This window comes from Taeniopygia guttata, chromosome 1, assembly GCF_048771995.1.
Source record: "Taeniopygia guttata chromosome 1, bTaeGut7.mat, whole genome shotgun sequence".
In the NCBI taxonomy this organism is placed as follows: domain Eukaryota; kingdom Metazoa; phylum Chordata; class Aves; order Passeriformes; family Estrildidae; genus Taeniopygia; species Taeniopygia guttata.
The window spans coordinates 89591788-89613805 of NC_133024.1; the positions used below are offsets into that span (position 1 = coordinate 89591788).

The window sequence follows — 22018 nt, forward strand, 5'->3', positions numbered from 1 at the left end:
TAAATCTTTCTGACCTGTCGTGTTTATCTTCAGGGAGAATTACAGGTTCTTATCGTGTAGTGTCAGGTCAAATGACAGGTGCCAACAGCTTGTGATTATTGGCCTAGATTTAGCCTAGTTCTGGTGCTGTGGAAGTTGTTTGAGCCAGGTCAGGTGTAGGTCAGCCGGTGGAAGGGCAGTGACTGTGCAGACCAGGGCAGAAACATGACCGTGCGCAGCACCTGCACTGTGTTTTATGTAGGTCTGGTGATGAGGAGGAGGAATGTGAGCTGGATGAGCATATGGGGCATGGCTGGTGCAGGTGAAAAGTTTTATTAACAAATTGAAGAGGGAAGCTCCTTTGTGTGTATGCAGAGAACTGTTTATCAGGGCAGATCAAACATTCTGTCTTATCAGTAATATATCTTTGTATATGTTTAGACTGACCAAACTGTAGGCCATCTTTTTACTGCTACCTTTTTCTCTTTCCCTAGTAGATTTTTCTTCTTTGTGGCTCGTTTAGTATGCAGTGAAAACCCCTAGATACTAGCCAGCCCGGTCAATAAGTTTCAGTCATTAATAAAACTTGCTTGTGTGCAGAGCAAACAGTGCTGTTCAAACAGTTTCCTAATCAAAACAGTTGTATCACCACGTTAACACTCTCAGAGCTGGAGGCACATGCCATTGCCTGTGAACACTTTGTGCTGCAATCATGTACTGACTTTGTGACCAGCCCCATCTGGGTTACCCTGCCATCCTTGATGCAGGGAGCAGTGGAACTCCCTGCTGGAAGAGGTGGGGGGGAAGTGATCACACCATTTATGCCACGTACAGATGCAGGTATTGGGAAACCATCCTCGAGTTTTCTGCAAGGCACTCCTTACACGGAGGTGACTCTGAATGAGATGATGGCAGGTGACAGTGTTTGCCAAGTGTGTGCAATGCTGCAGTTGAGTGGAGGATTTCTGCAAGAGATTAAAGGGTAGAGTGAGGATAGCAATCAGTGAAAGTAAACAATTTCAAGTGAGGTCCAAAGCAATTAGTGGAAGGTCATGCATTTCAATGTTTTCCTCTCAAAGTGTTTTAGAGAAACTAGGTTTCCCACAAACCACCGTGGTTGGAGGATAAAAGTAGAAGCTTTTTAAAAACACAGTCGTCATCCTATGGATTCTCAGCAGAATAAATTGGTATCTTCTGTTCAGCACAGTTCAGATGTCTTATTTACCCTTCCTGCCATATTATTTTCTAGGTTTGTGTATTTTAAATATTGCTTTACCAGCAAGTTTCAAGTGGCTTGCTCTGCATATACAATAGACTCTCCCTTGTTAATTTCTAGTTAGATGTTTGAGAGGAGATGGATCTGATGATCTCTGCAGGCCAAGCAGTGAGAGGATGGTGCTGAGGACAGAATGAACCAGACTTAGAAATAATGGGTCAGAAGTTCTGAAAGGGAAGCTAGAGCAGAAACCCTGGCAGATACTGTGGAGGGCAGTTGTGAAAGAATGGCAAGGTACTTTAGGAACTGGGACTGGAAATCTGGAAACTGTCATCAGAAACAGCCTGAGGTGACAGAAGAATGCAGCTGCCACATGGTATGGGGTATAGCCCAGCAAACAGGAGGGCTGGGTGAAGCCATCCAGCTAAAGGAAAAGGCCATAAATTGAGGGAATGCTGGTGTGTAATAACTTGCTGCTAGGACTTTTGTAAGCTTTTTGATTTTTGAAAGGAAAATGCTTATTTGTGTTTGCCATTTTTGTAGTCTTTGATCTTGTGTTCTTGCTTTTTTTTTTTTTTTTTCCTGTGTAAATGTGTTAACATTTGCTGGAGTAATGTATTACTGACATCTGGTCAAACTGCATAAATTTAGGTAGCCTTGGTACTCTTTTTCCCACAAAACTATATCCATTGGTGAATTTTATCTCACAACATTTGGTTAAAGAAGTATGTGTTTTTATGACAAAGCAGTGGTTGCAAACTGTATGTGAGCAACTCACTTCAGCAGCAGAAGTCTGCCCAGCCACATTGCCAAACCCCAGCTTCCTCGAGCCTTGTCAGTGTCTCTGACTGCCCTGGATTCTTTCACTTCAAACATGCTGCTTTGCTCGGTGCCTGGGGAGCCACCCAGCCCAAAGCAGCTTTCTGAGGGTCATGTGTGCCTCAGGCATACCACACTCAGCTTTGTGTATATAAAGAAGGATGCTTGGAAAAAGTTTCACTGCTCCTCAGAGAGTGCTTTACATACTGCCTGAGAGAGCTTGGGCAGGACAGAAATTTCTGCATTGACCCTTCACATTCACGTGGGCTCTTAGTTCACAGCGTGGAGCTGGTGCTGTTATGGAACCTACCACAACAGAAAATTTGCTTTTGTTTTAAAACAGGAGAATGTTTTAAAAAGAGGGCTATAAAAACATGAGAGTTGAAACTCTTCAGTGTTTTGGGGTGGGCTTTCCCCCTGACTTTTCTCTAGAGTCAGGGATAGCCCTTGGGTGGTTCTGGCTTGTGTAGTGCCAAGTCTGAAAGATTTGAGTGAGAGAGAGGTTGACAAATGCAGATATGGGAATCTTGACATCTGTAGTTGTTTCCCTTCTCCTACAAAACTATACAATGAAATGCTCATCCTGAAATATTGTTGGCAATAACATATGTGTGGAACATTTAATTTGGGATTGTTACAGATATCAGCCATAAAAAGAGAACTCTGCAACAGTTTCCACGCTTTTACTTCCCACAAGTTTAATTGCATGTCAGAGAAATAATAATGTTTTTGTTATAAGCATATTTACAATCTTGTCCATAGCATCCCGTGCTTCACTGTGCTAGGTGAGTAGGACTTCAGGAATTTCCAAGTCATTCACAAAATGCAGTGGAAAAAGATGCTTATCAGAATTGCATGATCCATCAGTATTGTGCTCATCATTATGTATTATGTAAAGAAGTATTTCCCAAAAAAAATCTTTCCCTGCTCTAAAGCCTTTCTTGAATAGGACAGGCCCTAAATAATTGTTTTTGGTGGAAATATATCTTGGTAGAGCTATGGCATGTCTTAAACTGTGCTTCTCGTTTGTTTTATTTCAGGAAAGGTGGCTATACAGAAAGAAGATCTGCAGAAGTATCATAACAGAGACACCTGGTTCCAACTCCAGCATGTTGATGCTGATTCAGAAGTACAGGTGAGATGGTTAAAAAAATATCTTGGCAAAGAGTATCTGTAACAAGGCCATGGCAGTTTCATGGGTTTCATAGCTCTGGGACAGATGTGTTGCTTCCCTACAGAAAAGAAGCATTGCCCATTAGTATGGTTGGGTTATCCACCTGAAAAGTGTTGGGTGGATTACAAGTGTGCATAAATCACTGGGGGTCAGGATTCTGCCTACAGAAATAATTAAAACAATGTGAACTATCAGGTCGCTGATACAAGGAGGGTGTGTTTATCTCAAGTATCAAATAACTTCAGGCCCTATAAATAACAGTTGATTCCTCAGGGAGTGGAGCCATCTTGAAAATAGTATCTGCAGGTACTGCTTAAAATAATTATGTTGGCAGATGGCCACAGGAATGGCAACAAGTACATCTCAAATATGAAAAACTTTCCTTGCCAGATCTCTAGGCCCTCTTCCCTACAATGGTAATGCTGATAATTGTATTACTTCAGTCCTAAATTACATTGAGGGTTTGGTATTTTGCGAATTTTTTATACACAGTGTCTGTCCTCTTTCTGTACTTTTCTTCTTTTGAAGCAGATTCTATTTTCTATTGTGACATTTGCTCTTGTGAAAACAGTCATTATAACAAAGCAAGGAATCAAAATTATATACCAGGATGCTATGCCAGTTACTTTTTTTTTCTCCTGTAAATATATATTACAGATCACTTTTGAACCACAATATTTATTTAGGAGGAGACATAAATATCTGGTCTGTGCAAAAGTCTCAGATAAATGCAAGGGGGAATTCCTCTTAGATACTGTTGTGTGGTAGGGTTGGAGACTGTGTCTTGGCTTTTCAGTCTGTGTGCAAGTTTGCACATACCAGGATGGAAAATGACACTTAAAATGCACACACATTCCAACATACAGTGTGGTCATGTATGGTGAAGCGTATGTGAAAATACATGCAAAACTAGGTTTTCTTTTTGTTGGGAAAGACAAATACTGTTGTGCATGTGATACAAAGAAAGCCTTAGGACAGCCTCTTCAGCCTGTGACATTCTCTTGTAAAATATTGATTCTCTTTAATGCCACATTTCAGTGTCACTGGTGATGGAAAGGCTTTTAACAGGCTTTTGACTATAAGATCTATTCTGTTTACCCTGGAGTAGTGTCCCTGTCTTCTTACCCCAAAGCCTCTTATGACAGTGCCTTTAGAACAATAGATTAAGCATTTATTTCCTGTAGGATATGAAAACTTTCCCTTTGTAATTTATCAGTTGAAGAAAGCCAATATTTAGATAAGCTTCTGCATTGTTTGTTTTGTTACAATATTTATACAGAGTGAATTTGTGGAAGCTTTTTAGATCAGGGTGCTTTCCAGGGCAGCAGTTACCACTGTTGTAAGGTGCAGACAGCTCTAGCTTTGAGTTATGAGGAGCACAGGATTTGCTGGAAGCATGTTCTCTGTTCATAATTATGTAGTTTATCACTTCTGCTGTTTGCATCCGTACTAGAGCCTAACTTTTAAAGCCTGTTTCTGGGCTCCATGATAAGCATTTATTACTAGTAATGTAAATATGATTTACATGATACTCTGATTTTATCCATTTATTTAAATGTTCCTTGGTCTTTATGTTGAGACTGCAAGAGGGCTTGGTTTTCCATAACAGTGTGAGCAAATTTGTAAATATTTTGTATGAATTCTTATGCAAGTGAAGATAGCCAAATGAAATTTTTTGTTTGTATCTTTTACATTTGCAGTATCTCAGTTGTCATAAGCACTTCATGATTTGTAATGGAAAATAGAATACTTGTATTAATGATGTGTATTTTTACAATGTTCCTCAGTTTTCTTCCTGTTTTATAGAAAATAGTTTAAGAAATTTTTAATAGTTAACATTTTCAGTGAATCATGCAAATACTAGAACAAAGTCTTAATGTGGCAGCTATAGTTCTAGCTATCATTCTAGTTTTTCTAACGATCAGTGTAGTTTTATCATTATAGCAGTTTTTCCAATGCAGTCTAGTGGATTAAACATTGAGCTGTAGGCCAGGAAACTCCTGCATCTTCTGCTTTTGTCAGCCAGTGGCTGTGGTACTGTTTTCCATGTTGTAGATCACTTCATGGCTACTTAGTTATGCATCACAGCACTCTATTAAGGTAAGCTATTGTCGCTCCCACACTTTGAATACAGTGAGAGTAAATGTCAGAAAGATTGTGACTGCTTTGGGTTATGCAGTCAGCCTGAGAAATTTAACAAGCGACCAGGTTTCTAATTATTTCTTATACATTAGGCCATGATACGAAAGAAACTGGGTAAGAACAATAAACCTATGAGGGACTTACCTTTACCTTGTGTGAAGTCTGAAAGTACCCAGCAGAGCAGCCAGCACAGTCAGAAACTGAAAAACACCTTAAAAACAATGTATTTTTCAAATGTTAGTGATATTGGATGCTGTGTTTCTTGTGGCCCACTTCTGGGACACAGTACCTCATTTTTTGGAACAGAATGACTGATTTGAAATTAGAGATAATAACATTTGTGGTATAGGATCTGATATTTTGAGCTATCTGAAGTTTAATGAGAGGAATTTAAGCTTTTGTTCAGCATGGTTTGTACCTCATTTGTATGAGTTCCTGTATATTTCAAAAAATCAGTATGCAAGTGTTAATGTTGTATAACTTTACTGCAGATTGTTTCCAAGGTGTTTAGCTTGAGACTTTGAATCTAGTTTTATGGCTTTACAACATTGCCAATTCTTAGTCTCTTATAAAGGTGCTTTGTATTGTCAGGAGTGCGATTATGGCTTCATAAATTTTATTGCAGATAAGGATGTTACTGACAGCAGGACTACATTAACTGTCATACTACACAGATATGAGTATTATTGTCAGATGCTTTAATGCCACCTCCATTTATTGCTTGACAGCAAGTAAAGGAGTCTGGCATGATTGCTCATGTTGAAGAAAAAATGAGAGCATTGTATGTCTGGGCTGAATGCTGCTGAGAGGCCTGTGATCTCACCATCACCTTGTGTTCTGTCTCACATGGAGCAGTAGAGGTGGGGCTCTGCAGCTGCTCAGCCCATAGATGCAGAACAGGCATTACAGCCCACCCAAACCTTTTTGTGGGTTTGGTTCACCATTTGGTCTAGCAAACCTACCTAGAGAGATAATCAGCATCATCAGGTGCATCTGAACTTCCCCTTGCCTGAGCCAGTGGAAAGCAGTAGCTACCAGAGCACAGTGCTGTGTCAGTCAGCAGTGGGCTGTAGCTGCCCCTTGAAGCTGACAGGCTTTTACTCTGTTGGTACATCAATGCCCCCACATTTTACTGGCTGGTTTTGCTCTCACTAATTTGAAGATAACACATTGCATAGTCTGCTTTAGTCCTGTCAGTGGATACCCTGGATGCTGTTGAGAATAGCTGGGTAATGAAACAGCAGTTGTGCTCTAGGTGGCTAAGTTTGAGTTGCTCTGTGAAGAACAAATGATGAAACTTCAGCTTGTGTCTGGCATACAAATATGAAATTACATGATACCTGAATATTTCCTTTTTAAATATAGAATGAAATGTTAAATGTGATAGAGAAGTTTTCTTCTATAGAGTACAGAATGGAAGTTGACAGCAGCCATTAATGTTTAATTTATGGCTTAACTTTCCAGACTGAGAAACTTGTTCTAGAGGTACAAAGCTATAACCAGGTGGGTTTGCGTGTATTTAGCTGAAGGAATTTTAAGTTCCCGTGTTCTGATGGAGCCTGCCTCCTCCTCAGTACTATACCCAGTGGCTGACAGTACACGAGCCCAAGTATTTTAGTGAGAAGTAGACCAGGAATTGAGCCATTACTGAAAATGGCTTAACTTTTGCATTCAACTAGATTATGAACAATCAGGCAGCTTCAGCTGGAGAGGAGGGGCTAGCAGCATCAGAGAGAAGATTGTAAGCTGCTTGAGGACAGTAGGAACATGATGTTGCCCACTTTATATGGGACATGTTTCTTTTCTACTAGTAATTTGTCTTTGAGGACCTGCTCTATTATCTTTGTCATACTTTTTGAAGTCTGGAAGCAAAAATAGCCATGCTGTTGTGTGTACCTCTTTTTTGATCCATGAATGTTTTCCTTTTTTTCACAGAAGGAAGTTTACCCAACAGTAACTGATTCAGATATTTGCCTAGGGCTGTAGATGACAGATGCTCTCAGTGATCCATGTGTTCTCAGTGGAATTTAAGCCCAAGTGCACATGCAGTCTTTAAAAGGCCTTTCCTGGTTTTGAGTAGTTTTTCCCTTAATATTTTTTCACATTAAGTTCATAGTTCAAGTCTGTTTTGTAAAGTTTGAGCCTTGCTGCCTAAATGGTCTTTGTGTACATTGTAATCAGTGAAGTGGTTAAAGATCCATAGCTATTCTGATTAATATATCTATACATCAACATACTCAAAATCATGTTGTCAGTATATACCAAAGTGGAGGGACTTGCAAAGAGATTATTCTGACATGTTTTCCTGTGTAGGCTCTTGTTTTAAAAGTTCCCTTTTTCAAGTACGCTTTGAGTTACTTCCTCCATCTCATTGACAGATATGAAATAGTCATGTCCTCTTACAGCTCAGTTCTCAGTTCTAAATGATAGAATGCTTTTCCAAAGCCATTATGCTCAAGGTCTTATGTAAAGTCATTGTTGGGGCAAAAAAAGTCTGACAAAAACTTGATAATTGCTCATTTCCCCTTCCTTCTCATAAGAACTTTGATGTGTCTGAGATATCTGTTTGGCTATCAACTTAATAAAAATAAAAGGCATGTAAAGGGCAGATAACCAACACTGAGGAAGCAAATTGTCTCACATTTTAACCTTCTGTACTCAGTGCTTTGTGCCAAAGATTAACTGATGTTAAGTACTTTTTTCAGACACCAAAAGCTTTTCCTCTTCCTTTTACCACATTAGCGTTTTGTCTATGCAGGCCTTTGACTATTGTTGATTAAACATGCCTGTTCTTGAGTATGGACTGTGTCATGTGGTGTACTGTACTTCATTAGTGGGAAACATTATTTATAGATATGTTTGGAGAGTACACCTAAAATCCTCTTGTCTTCCTTGACATAACTACTGGCTCTGAAATACTGCTTGTATATTAGCTAGAAGAATCTAGCGGAGGCATGGTGTGGTACTCAAAAAAAAGTTTACTTTTTGTCAGCACCTTCCCATTGAATGTATTCCGAGTGTCAGGCTTTGTGAATGAAATCTTGCCCTTCCTGGGGTGGGAGTTTTGCCATGAGTTCTTCAGAGCCAGGGTTTTACCACAGGCTTTTTGATTAGCTCTTCATTCAGTCTTGTGTGATGGAGAAGTTTATCTTAGTTTTAAGAGCCTTGCATGCCCACTGTCCAGCACTGATATTTACTATCTTTGTGTAGGTGCTTAAACACATCTAGTATAAAAATGAGTCACTGATGCGTTTTGTACAACCTAGTCTAAGTATGGGTAAATGCAAATTGTAAAAAGAAGAAGCTGCTTCCAGGTTTGGTATCAGCCTTCTACCACAAACAGGAAATAAATGGGTGCTACCCTGTATGTTTTGAACAGTGGCACTTTGGCTTCTATCTTCTAGTTGTTTTGAAGAGAGATGACATGCCTGTTTTGATAGGGTGGGGAGAATCTCAAGGCTAAATGCCAACTGACAAAATTACTTGAGACAACTGAACCGTGCGTCAGCAATGGCAAATGATGTTTGTGGTAAAGGGAAAGAGCAGCTATTGACCAGATCCTGATTTGTGGCAAGACTTCCCATGTGAATGTAAGAGCACAGTATTCAGACTTAACAGCACAAAGGGCTAAGACAGCTAATCCAGTTTCGGTCTATACTTTTCAAAAGCTAATCTGTAACATGATGTGGTGAGGAGCACCTACTGCTGAACAATGAGTGTACATGGTTTTAAAGTAACATATGTGGGGCTTTATCTACAGAAAATAATTAGTCAGGGGAAGGGAAACCCTTCCACTTACAACATCTATGTATTATATCCCATCAAACTATTTGAGAAGAAAATATGATTAATTTTAAGGATTTTGACCATATGGCAGCGTTCTTCCTTTAGAGAAACAGGAAGGTTAACATTATGCCATGTGAAGCTGTTTGCCAGTTCCTGAGCAATTCTGACATGCTTGCACATATGGATGGCAAGCAGATATCAGTTCTGCTTTGTTTAGCATTTATGAACCCGTGCAGTGCTGAACAGAGCTGCTGCACTTTCCTCAGCAATCAGCTGGATTTTGTTCCAGTTTCTTGTGAGCTGCTCTGTGGTCCAGCAGGCTGGCTGTGATCTCTATCATGATCCTTAGACCTTTCCCAGCCGCCTGCTGCCCTCTTCTAAAGGAAGAAGCAGCTGTTACAAGCAGCAAATGTAGACAGCAAACAAACTCCTTCTTCCTCCAGCTTTCAAACCTGCTGTTAGGCCTGACCTTATGTGAGGCTGCTGATAATACTGCAGGGCTGAATTTACCTAGAGCAGTAGCTGTACCCTTGATCTTTCCTCTCCCACTCCCTGAAGGGCAGCATTTAGTGAGCCCTTAGGGTTTGGCTCGGTTTTCTTGTTTGCTTTTAAGTTTTACTCATGGCAGAAAGTGACTTCTCAGGAAATTGGCTAAAAAGGTTTCAGAGTAGACAGAATCTGCCCAATAACATTCTGAAATAAAATTTGGAAAGACTGAGAAAGCAATGGCACAGGTTATTCCTGTTTGGAGTGATCTCTGTGCAGTGCCGAGTTCTTCCAATGCTCACTTCTCCAGACAATTTGGAGTAAGGGAAAATGAACCAACTCACCAGTGTTATCATAGTCCTGAATTGAGATTCAAAAAGAAAAATGCAGTGCTGACATGAGTCAGTCTTGAGCTGTGGTTCATGTCACCTGCTTAGCCTAGTCCTCTCCTACAGCTCATGTCTGTTACATCTCATCCCTCCTTCTCCAGGAGCTGGGGTGAGACTGCTTGCAGTCACACTCTACCAGCAGGATGAAGAGTAAGGAACCAAAATTGTTCCCAGTCCCTCTTTCTATTCCACTGAGCAATGAGCAGAGTTGAGTTGTGTTGGATAAAGTGTCTCCATATGGAATAAATGTTTGGAAGAACTTTCAACTTCCCATCTTGGAGGGGAAAGTTTCAGCAAAATTGGGTAGGCTAGTGAGAAGTAGAAAGGTGGGTGACCACGAACCTCTTATCCAGCAGGTTTAATAGGAACAAATGCCTATTTAGGAATTTTTTTATATCAACTTTTGTTCATTTGTAGAAGTGAATTATGCTGTGTGAGCCCTGGATATTAAGCCTATTAACCTGATACTTAATATTCAAGCAAACAGAATAATTTCTGGTTTTGTTTGTAATCAGGGAAGACTTGTTCTTTTCCTTTGATTTTAAAAGTGAAAGATTTCTAAGAATTTGATAGTAACAAAAAGGTTTGGTGGCCTGGCTGATACTTGCTTTAAAATGATTTAGGAAATTTGGGTAGATTTGGCTTCTGTGTTGAACTTAGGCAGATTGACAGTCTTCTGTGCATCTTCTAGAGCCTCAGATAGGCACAGAAGTTCCTATCAGTATTTTTCAGTGCTCTTTTCATAAATATTTCTCTGAAAAAACAGATTGCATCTGTTTTAAGCTGGGTTGGATGTTGCATTCGAATTTGCAGTTGCTGCTTCATGTGGGGTGTGTCAGATTCCAGAGCAAAATGAGTGCATTTAACCAGTGGTGTCCTGGTGACCTTGCAAACACTGCCTCTGAGGCCTTGTTCAGGATGCTAAAACTACTTTATGCCAGGATGGCAGAACTTTGTCATGAGTAACTTTAGGATAATCTGTGGCCATGCATTTTATTCTCCTTCAAAGTACTGTGGTTAAATTAAACCACAAATTTGCAACTACTAGAAACGTAATACAATTATGTAGGATTTGTGTACTTTTATTTGCTTTATAACTGTTTTCTGGTGCTTCAATCCACAGTGGCTCATGGCTTCATTCCAGGCAGAAAGGAAGTAGTTGTACATGGGCTTTCCCTATCTATAAAACCAGGACTTCGAGTCTGCTTTTTCTTTTCTTTGCCAACTTGCAATCAGTTTCAGTTTTGTTTTCAGGTAACGGAGTGTGTAGTAAAGATTATATTTAACAGGCATAGTATAATTTGTGTTTTCCTTAGTAAGGCCTTTCAAAAGTTTTTTTTTTTTTGTTGCTGATTTCCTTTTGAGTACTGTCTGCTTCCCTACAAGAAATTCAGTCATCCAATGGCTTCTCTAATCAATAACTGGAAACTGGAAGCTGGCTGGCCCCATTATGTGGTGTTAGATGGGGTTAGGAAGGAGGTGTGACCTGTGAACCCGCCCTCCATACCAGCAGGAGCTGATGGAAGTGTTCAGCAGTTGAACTGGCACGCCTTCAGCTTGTTCCTTGAAAAGGGGTCCTACCCTTCCAAAGGAGAAGATTGTGCTAATAAGCATAGCTGCTTCTAGGAACACCCTGAGATATATTTGTTAATGGAAATGTTTTGAGTAATCAATACGTGCTACTTCAGAATTGCCAAACCTCCAGATTTTTTCTTAGAAAAAAGAAAGCATTATAGCCTTCTAATGCAGGACTGAGCCTAACCTCAATCGCTGGCTCCAAAGGAGGGATTCTCTCTGAGCAGGATAAAGCCACTGTTTCAGCTTTTGGTAAAGTGGACTTTTTTTTTTTTTCTGTTGCATTGTCTAATCTTTCCTGCTTGTAAACTCTGCAGATCTACTACAATAATATACTCTTGTTATTATTGCAGTAGTTCTTCTAATAATAAAAGTATGAATTTCTTTCTTACAACTGTCAAAGATCATGGCAGTTGTCTGTTTCTGTGGTACGTGTAATCCATTATAGGTTGACCTTTTTTCTTGTTGGTTAGTTTAACTTTTGATCTTATGATACTGATTTATTGCAGTTTTTTGTCTTCCTTTTGCAAAATAAATTATCTAGTATTTTGTAAACCCAACTAATGCCATTTCTCAGGAGTGAATTTATTCAGATGAATTCTTATGTTTTGCGTAATGGTATAATTGAATTTGGGAAAAAGCATTCTGTTTATGTAAAAGTAACATTTTCTGTAAATTAAAGTGTTACTGTAGCCTTATTTCAAGATATTTGCATTTTTAACTGGAAGTAAAACACTGGAAGGTGTTTTGGGAATAGATGTACTTTGCTGGTCTCAGTGATCCCATTACCTCTGTTTTGCTGTAGGAAGATTGGAGTCACTTTTGGAGCAGCTGACCATATTCAAAGCTTTCACAAAAGATGAAAGCTACAAGAAAAATTGGCTTTTAGCCCATGAGAGGCATGACTATCATTTTCTGCTTAATGTAGCTAGAAAAATGTGTGAAATACTGCTGATTTTTTAAAATATTTTTTTCAACTTAATTTCTGAAATGAGCTTCCATTTTATTCGGTCTGTGTGAGGTTGAGCAAATGGCCAGTTTGCTCTCAGACTCTTCTAAGTGCATTGAAGCATTCTTTCTTGAAGTGTTGGTCTCATATTTGTTTAAGACCAGCAGAAATAGGTCTATAAAAACATTTGTATACCTTGCTATTTTTCTACAGAGGAATATTTTCTGTGTTGCCAAATCTCTGTTCTTGTCTCTTAATTTCTTCAAAACTTACATTAATGTTGATTTCTCTGGTAGTTAGCAGGTTATCAACAAAGATAGCAGTAGAGGGTTTTGCATGTTCATAATATAAATTTATTCTCCAGAGACCTGTAATAGAATATGTTGCCAGTGGGACAGAGAACATTGAAGAGTAAGGAAAATACAGTAAAACAAAAGCAAGAAAGCTGTTCTGCTTAAGCAGAGTTCTTAGCTGATCATGTGCCTAGCCCCTGTCATGTACAGCTACAGTAGGCATTGCAGTGGTACCAAGTCCTAAAGAGCTGAGTCTGGAAGTGGCTTTATGCATTTGTGCAGAGAAGTCCTGCTCTTGTGCATGAGGGCAGGCTTCAGTTTGGAAGACAATGACAGATGCCGACTTTGGCACACACTGGCAAGGGTGAAGGAGGATACCTATGTCACTGAAACACAAACCAGGAGTGACAGCTGAGTGCAACGTTTGCTTTTTGCATTGGGGATGGTTGCGGTTTAATTATTTTGTTTAAAATGATGCAAAAGAGACACGGCAGAAGTTTGAAACTCACACACTCATCTGGGTTCTTCCCTGTTCAAAATGCCAGTCAGCAGCTGTGGTCCCTCTGCAACTTTATACAGATTGAAAAGCTTGTCTTCAATTAGAGAGGGTGTCTTCCATGTTTTCTGGATGAAGACCAGTATTGTCTGCAACATGTACTTGAAAGGTCTGTGTCCCAGCCCTCAGACAGGAAAAAGTGTTACTGACTCAGAATACTGAAGTTATAAGTAGACAATAAAGGTTTGGGGAGTGAAGGCATGAAGTGTGCATTCAAGGTAGTGCAGAAAGAATGGTACTGAATGAGGGGTATACGCTAGGAAGGGGAGGGAATGACTGTAGCAGTTAGAAACATAATTCCTCATTGGTGCCTTCAGGGCAAGTATTCAGGCACTGAGTCCAGTGTTTCTGCTTCTTGAGAGAGGACCAAGGAATGACCTTGGACTGCACTTCTGTGTGTCCATGCTCCTTAATTATTGCTGCACTCCTTGCTGTGCTTTGAACTACCTTCACCAGCTTTTGTCCAGACAAATCTGCTGTAGGAAAAGGGAGTCTTAGTAGCGCAACTTGAGGCCAGAGTTCCATCTTCATTCTCCTCTGTTGCCTAGGACAGACATCCCCATAGAGCAGGAGGTTGTAGTAACTAGTCACAATAGCTAGGGAAATCACTGGAAGAGTTTTGGTCCTGTGCAAAAAGAGCAAAGGTTGAATCTGGAAGATTTTATAAAAGGGGTGGCAAAAGAATTTTGTGTAATTTGGAGTGAAGATGATACCCACATTAGAACTGTGACTGATTAGTAGGGTGGATTTTAGCATCCTTTAGTACAAAAGGTGGAGGGGAGAGTAATGAAAATGAAAGGCTCAGTTTTGGCTATGATAATTTGGAGAGGATGACTGGACACTGCTGGCCTGTCAGATTTGGTCAATAACAAAATGTGTTTTGCGTTTACTGTGTACACACTGTAAAAGTGATGCTGAGTTTTTGTCAGTGGGAGTGGCTACTCACATTTTGAAATATAATGGAATTAATAAGAGGAATGCAGCTGGTATTCATGTTTGTCTTTATTTTCTTAGCATATTGAAGGATAATATTTTGTCCCAAGTCATGATAACTGATGTGATGGTAGGGAGTTGAAGACTCTGCAACAGTACATGCTGTGAATGCTAGCAACATGACTGAACAATATTTATGTGGTTTTTTAATAGTTGTTTGAGATACTTTTATTGGTACTTGTATTACAATTTATATTGCTTAATAGATTTTATTTTTGTAATGTTTAAAACATGTATGCTAATTAAAACATGTTAATTTGTAACACTTCTGTGATATCATTTTTAATGATAGTGTTGCAGATACGTGCTTAATATTTAAAATGCTAATTACAACTTCAATACAACATTTCTGTGTCAGACCATGGACACTCCAAATCCTTCAATTAGTTCAACTTATAGAGATAATGGTGGGAATTATGCACCCAAATTTAGTTGAATGACTACTAGTCTGGATTCTCTGGCCATAGAAAGATTTTAGCTATACAGCTCTTATTTAATCTTTAGCCTTCTCCTGGAATTACTTGCGCAAACTGGCTTGCTTTGGTTGAAGTTGGAATGGTGTGACTGCCTATGCATAAAACTAACTCTTCCTGTGGTGGTTTTGGTGTGTTTCAGGGGAAGGTCCATCTGGAGCTGAGACTGAGTGAAGTCATAACAGACACTGGTGTTGTCTGCCACAAGCTCGCAACACGGTAGGACTTGAAACTTAGCTGTGAAATTATGAGAAATAGACTGATTGCAAACAGTGTGCAGTGCTTCATTCAAAAATAGTTGGAGGAATCAACACATTTATTTGGACATTGAATGTTCTTAATCAGAAATATCCTTATGAATTTTTAGGGTGTGAGATTTTTTTATTTTTCCTTTTCCTTCTCTCTACATAATCTATGTAATTTTCTTCCTAATTGCCTTAAATGTTAATAAATCCCTTATCCAGTTTAGTCATGGTATAAATACTAAACAGACATCAACGGGTAATATTAACGTCCTTCTAATTTGCATTAAGGACCTTACCCGCTAAGTAAATTTGTAGCACAACTTATGTGGTGGGAGTGTTGCAGAGCTGACTTAAAACAAAAGTTTGCTATCACTTACTAAGGGAGCCTCAGAATCGGCATCCAGTCTCACTCAAGTTGGAACAGAGATGCCGCAGGACTCAAATGGCAGTAAAGATTTCTTTGTCCTCTGAGGAGGAGTCTGGAAGACCATTGCTCTCTGGCCACACCAAAGCCTTTCACGTTACCTCAGAAGCAGTGGTAGAGCTGTTTGACTTCTGTGAGGAATGCATTGTGTTCTCTGGCAGAAGAGCTGTCAAAATCAGACTGCTGGCACCATACACTTCTAGCTGTTTGGCAGTCGTGTCAATATGCTAAATGCTCTGCTAGGAAAGTTCTGACCAGCCCAATTTTCCGACCAGTATTTAATATAATTTTGTTGCTGTCTTTGCTAAGGCTTTGTTCTGGTAGTCTTTACATCCAGGACCTGTTAACAAATGAAGGAGACCCATGTGGTGACCTCCATCACTGTAGGCCCACTCTTGATATGAGGATGTGCTGAGGCAAGTGGTCCTGCCTGCCTGTGCACGTACCCTCTGGCCTTGCAGGTACCAGAGCTCTGCAGCAGGACCTCTTCCTCTCTGCAGTCTGCTCTCATGAGGCAGAGCAACTACCAGGGGATGGTCTGCTGCAAGTTGCTGTGGAGTCTCTGAGCTCCAGTGAATTTGTTAACCAGGGCACAATGCTGCTGGAACACAGCTGAACTTCTTTGAGAACAAAAATTACCATGTCAGTATAGCTGTGCACCCCCTGGAGGGCCCAGCCTTCCTCTAGCTGATACCTGAGGACTCTCATTATGTCATTCTCCTTTGCACAATTTGAATATGACCAGGTGATGATGGTCAGACACATTCTGAGAAACCAGAGCTCAAACCTGTATCTACCAAGTCCTAGACTGGCATCTTTTGTTTAAGTGTTGATTGCAGTGATATTGGTCCTAAGGCTTTGCAGGACAGGGTGAAATAGAAGTGGGAAAAGGCAATTTCTTTGTGAGAGAGGAATGTGTGTGTGACATACAGGACAGTGGATTTATCACTGAGCTTGGACTTTCCTTGAAGCTAGCCTGGAGGATAGTGCATTTAGACAGGGAAAAGGGGTACAGTTGTCCTGGTTACCACATTGAGGGTTTTTTTTGGCTTTGGCCTTTCTGAAAGTCTGTGCTGCACTCCTTAGAAGTGGTACAGCCACAGAGCATTCCATCCTTATCCTTTGAACCCTCATTGTGGGTTGAAATCCTGTGATGTCTGTGACTCTGCAAACATAGATTAACTGAAATGCCCTTCTGGTCTCATCTGTTTTGAACAGTTAGGAAGTGTACTGAAGGACCTTCAGAAGTGTTTGCCTCTGTTTGTTTTATTTTGACAGAGTGTGTCATACCACAGCCAGCTGTCTTTTAAAAGTTTTGTCTTCGGTTAAATGAGACTCTGTAAAATTATAATACCAATGGATTTTGCAGTGAACTTCCTAGAAATGCTAGAAATATGTGTCTGAAAATGTCCTTCTTAATATGTAATACATGCAGCTTCTTGCTTCATGATTAGCAGTAAGGCAATGACTACTTTAACAGTGTGATTTCTAGCTTTCTATTCATTTGGCCAGACAGCTTTTAAATATTTATTCAATTTTTTGCTTATATATTCTTGATTTGAAGACTATTTGATTAACTTTCTACAAAGCAGATAAAAAAAAATTAGCTTGTGAAGCATTCTGTAACCATGATTTGCTAGGTATTGTTCAGGTATATTAGCTGCAATGTGTAGAAAAATCACGAGGTTTTATCCACTGAATCATAATGAGCCCAGGTGTCTTAGAAACAAAATTTGAGAATCAGAGCTCAAGTAAGCTTTTGTCTGCTGAAACTGTCTTTTCCCATTGCCACCTTCTTTTTGGTATCTGTCCTGGACACTCTGGCTTTATCTAGCTTCCATATTTATTTGTTATTTGAGTGGTGACAGTAGAGCTTAGCAGTTCAAATAAGAAAATTGGGAAAGAAGAATGTTTCTAGAGTATGGAGTTCTGTTGAGGCAGGATTTCATGGCCATCTGTCTTAGCTGTGAGAAAGAAGGGAATGATGAAGGGGAATGTTTACATGTGGGGGGGAAAAAAAAGCACTTCAGAATGTAGTCCAGCATTTTCTTCATGCCACACTGCTTGCTTTAGGAAGGTCTACAGCAAACTGCAGCTCTTAATATTTTTCCACATGATCTGAAATCTCTTGCAGGTTTGTTCATAGACATGTTGATTCTAGTGCTTCAGCCTGTAAGAAAAGACTGTGGTAATTAAGCAATGCTCAGCTAAATGCCTTTGTAGCTGGAATTTGCCAGCAAGGAGAGCAGCAAAGGCAGGAGAGGCAGAACCTTTGTTAGAGGTAGGTCATGAGTGCAAAGCAGAGACTAGGTGTTCTAGGGAAGTGCAGGTTCCAATTGAGTGTTGTGAAAATAACTGATTTTGTTGTAAATATCTTGTGGATGTTACAGTGAGCAAATAAGACAAGGCTGTAAAAGTATGAGCAAGAATCGAGAATCACTTAATCTTAAAAATTGACTTGTTCTGGTGAATCTAATGCTTGTCTTGTGAATGTCATTGATTTTGTTTAAAAAAATATATAGTTGTTTTAAATGAAACATTTAGCTGCAGAGATGAACATTACCCTGCAAAATCCCTCATACACATAACTGGTTGAATAGTTCAGGTTTGCAGGGAGAACAAAAGCTGCATCCAGTGGACAGCTGTTTAAAAATACCTTAGAAACACTTGCTTTTTAAGCCCCAGAGTAGTGCTTGTTTTCAAAGACCATGTGTGTAGGCTAATGAAGACTTGGCCCAATTAGGAACCATTTTTACCTCTCCATATGAGTTTACCCATAGGTCTTTATCAGTGTGCCCTCTGAGTCTGTTCATATTGCTGCCACCTCTGCATTCCAGAAAGCCTGGAAAGCAGCTGGGGCTGAGCCAGCCTGCAGTCCTGTGGAGCATGCTGTGAACAGTCAGCTGGATGAATGAATGGAAAAATTAATTTGAATGGAAGGGCAAATTAAAATATTTAACTGCTGAGCTCTTGAACATTAAGTAGTAGATTATTAAAAAATGCAAAAGACAAGTGTGCTTCCTTACCCCTGCTGAGGAAGTAAAAGATTCAGTTCAAAACTGTTACCTAATAGCTTCTCCTTAGGAAGCATTCAGTACTTTCATTTAGTCTTAAACCACTAAGCTGTTGTGCTTCATCAGAGGCCATAGTCTCAGCCAGCTGCTACAGCACAATCTCCTGGACTGAATCCCTGCAAAAGAGATTAAAAGGAGAAGCATTAGTGGATTTAAAAGTTACATGGACAGTACAGATGTAGGCACCACGTTCACAGTGCTTGTGTCCCCTAGAAACTTCTGTCATACTCTGCAAGAACCGCAGCTCTCACTTGGGATGCTCCTTCTGGGAAAGGTTTGCTACTTGTGGGCATATCCTGTGTGCAAAACCTGGTGGCCCTTGTGGCTGGCCTCCATAAGTCTCCTGTACCCCAGTTACAGGACTTGGGATGCAGGCTCTTGATGTGTATGTTCACACCATCCAGGGAGAGCAGATATACAGCCTGCTGACCACAGAGCCTTGCCCAAGCGTGTCAGATTAAAACCATCTTGCATGGACTTTGTGGTTTGGTACCTCCCCGTAGCTGCATTTGTACTAAATACTGTTGTGCAGTGTAGTGGGTCACATTGAGTGCTGGGGAAAAGAGTCTTACTCAGTAGGTCTGGCTTCTCCCCTTTTTGTCTTTCACTCACAAAAGACCTTGCGCTGTGTTCCTCCGCACTTTTTACAGCCACAGCCTTCCTGGCCCTCTGCGCAGTCAGCCACTGGTTGTTGTGACTATCAGCATCTGGCCTCATCTTCTACTGACTGTGAAGGCTGTCTCCTGTTTGTCACCTACCAGAAATCTATCTGTAATTTTATGAACATTTTTAAGATAGGCCATGGAAAGAAGTGGTCAAGACTTTCCCATGCTTCCGGCTGTGTGTGTCTGTACTCACCCCTTTGTGCTGACACACAGCTTCTGGCAGCTGCTGAAGCAATGTTGTATTTTATTTTTTTTCCCCCTCATACTTTTTTAAGCTGAAACAGGCTTTAATCCTGTGTATCCTAGAGACTGCACCTTTTCTGTAATGTAGGAGAAGGAAAATGACCAGAGAAAGATTCTCTTTCTGCAGCTGTGCTGGGTGGAAGTGTTTGAACTAAGTCATGAACAGTGTGTGTCTAGCTATATTACATTAATACATCTGAAAATCAATAGTATGTACTTGTCCCTAAATTTTTTTTATGAGCCATTACTTCCCATATACAGAAACTTTTCTTGCTTTACAGCCAAAGTACTCAGAAAGGATCCCTAGACGTTTTGTAAACCTTTCTCCACCATTTCTAGAGCAGGTTTTGGGCAACATATTTGTGTTTAGCACAGAAAGGTGGTTCCCCAGAGGCTTTAAAGCCTCTGGGCTGTCCAGACAACCTTGTCTCCTCTGTCAGAGCCACCCATGCAAGGAACAGCAGATACATGCATTTGTATTTATTTAACAAGGAGGAGGGCTCCTGTAGATAGCTTTGTAGCAATCTGTAGGTTTTGCTGTGGCTAAGCTACAAGAGGCAACATTTAGAGGCAGTGTTCTGTATTTAGCAAGATGACATCTTGCAGCATGCCTGAAGGAACAGGCCACTGAACTCCTGTTGAAAGTCAGAGTGAGCTGGGAGCCTGGCTCCCTGATCATCCTTTGAGAATTCCAGCATGTGTATGTAATTAGTCACATTTAAATGTCTGTATTTATTCAGTGTCCCCAGCTGCTCCTTCAAGTGTTGTCTTATGGCTTGTCTCTTAGTCTTAAAAAAGCTTGGCAACATCTGCTTTGGAGAGCTCACCCCTCCTCCCCTCTGCTTATTTTATTCTCCCACCCAGTAAATCTATATAACTAAATAACAACATATGTGCTTCAGAGGCCACTGCTCTCTTTCACATGTAGTAACACAGTTCTCCAGTAAAGAATTCATAACAATGCTGAAATTTTATTTGGGAAGTGAAGCTTTTGTAGCTCTGGTAAAGAAGATGTGGCTACTCTGCATTAATTTACGAATTAAATGCTGTGCAACTCTCTTGAGGGCTCTACAAGATGTGTTCCAACCATGTGGAACAAAGTTGAATGGGCAGTTTACAAGAGCAAGCAGGAGAGGAGACAATAAGTAGGTATGACATCCCTAAGATAAATGCTTCAGGGATTGTTAAAAGAACAGTGACTGATCTGTGGGCTTTAAAAGCTTTCTGAAGAGGGAGGTAAGGACGGAGGTTTCGTTTGTCAGCTGTGGTTAAGGTCTCTGTCTAGGCGTGGGCGTCCTGGGACTTGGTGGTGGTTCCCTTGCCTTCCCTGTCATGGGAATAGAGCACAGAGCAGCATCTGACCTTCCTCTCTGATGGCTCACATTATAGAGCTGAACTTCCTTGTCCATGAGCATTGCTGCTCACTGGTTGACAATCACTGCCCTAAAGCAGATTGGCTTTATGTAACTGTTTAAAAGTCTCTTATGCAATATGATGTTTCTAAGGTTAAGGTAAATTATGCTTCATTTTTAAAATTGCAGAGGCTCAGCCTCTTTGTTTTGTTGGTCGCAGCTCACGAAGGGCAAAGTTACATGTATCAAGCCTGGTTGGAAGGGCTGAGATCTTGAATTTGGGCTTTTGGATCTGCAGTCTGGATCCTAATCTAAAGCATAAGAGGAAAACATGATCTTGTCTGGTGTAGGTCTGCTGTTTCCTCCTGTGATTGCAGGTAGTATTTTCCTTTTCCACATAGGATCTGGTGTTCCTCCAAAGTGTCAGCAGGAACCTGGGGTTGTTTCTTCATGGAGGCAATGTTTTGTTGCTTTGTGAGGCAGTAGTGCTCAGTCTCAAGCTCTTGATGGTTATGTTGATGTGGTGCAGGGCTGCAGCTCCTGTTGGAGGTCAGAGGAGACCAGAGCTGGCAGTGGCTGCTTTTCCTGTCATGTTACAGCTCTTGGTGTTATGTCTCTGTCCAGAATGGGTCCATGAGCCACCCAGCCCTCTTGGGTTTGTTGCTTCCAGTTTAGAGAATATACATTTGTGTTGCTTTAGAGAAGTTTCCGTTCCACTGCAGAGACACACAGCCAGCTTTGAACTCACATCGGGGTCAAATGAAGCTTATTTTCCTGCCTAAAATATGACCTACATCAATTAGGGGGATAAAAAGGTATTGCTAACTACAAGAAGGCCAGTTTAATGTATGCACCAATCAGGTGAACTCCCAGTATTTTGAAAAATTTCAGCTTCTGTTTGCTCCTGGGAAGGAATACTAAGGAAAGCATCATGCAGTTTCATGGCTTCATTTTGAATAAACTCATGCATCCATTAAACGTGTTACAATCTTCTTTCTCTGAAGAGCAAGCCCTGCATCACGCTGCAGCTTTTCCTGCAGAATTGCATCTTGATCATGCTTTTAATCTTGTGTGGGTTTCATAACAAACTGATGGGGGGAAAATGCTCAGAGGTTAGATCATATAGTATCTGGTACTTTTATCATGGAGTGCTGCAATGCTGTGGGTTTTGGGAGTACAGAGGGG

The 22018-nt window shown here is 40.4% G+C and overlaps 1 protein-coding gene across 4 annotated transcripts in view; it reads left to right on the forward strand.

Moving 5' to 3' along the window:
* RASA3 (RAS p21 protein activator 3) overlaps positions 1–22018 on the forward strand; it is a 129612-nt gene that overhangs the window by 57733 nt on the left and 49861 nt on the right. For all 4 annotated transcript variants that reach the window (XM_072933245.1, XM_072933249.1, XM_030279399.4 and 1 more), the window contains exons 4-5: positions 3055–3149; positions 14973–15049. In XM_072933245.1, coding sequence (XP_072789346.1) covers positions 3055–3149; positions 14973–15049 — 172 coding nt within the window. The remainder of the gene's footprint in view (positions 1–3054; positions 3150–14972; positions 15050–22018) is intronic.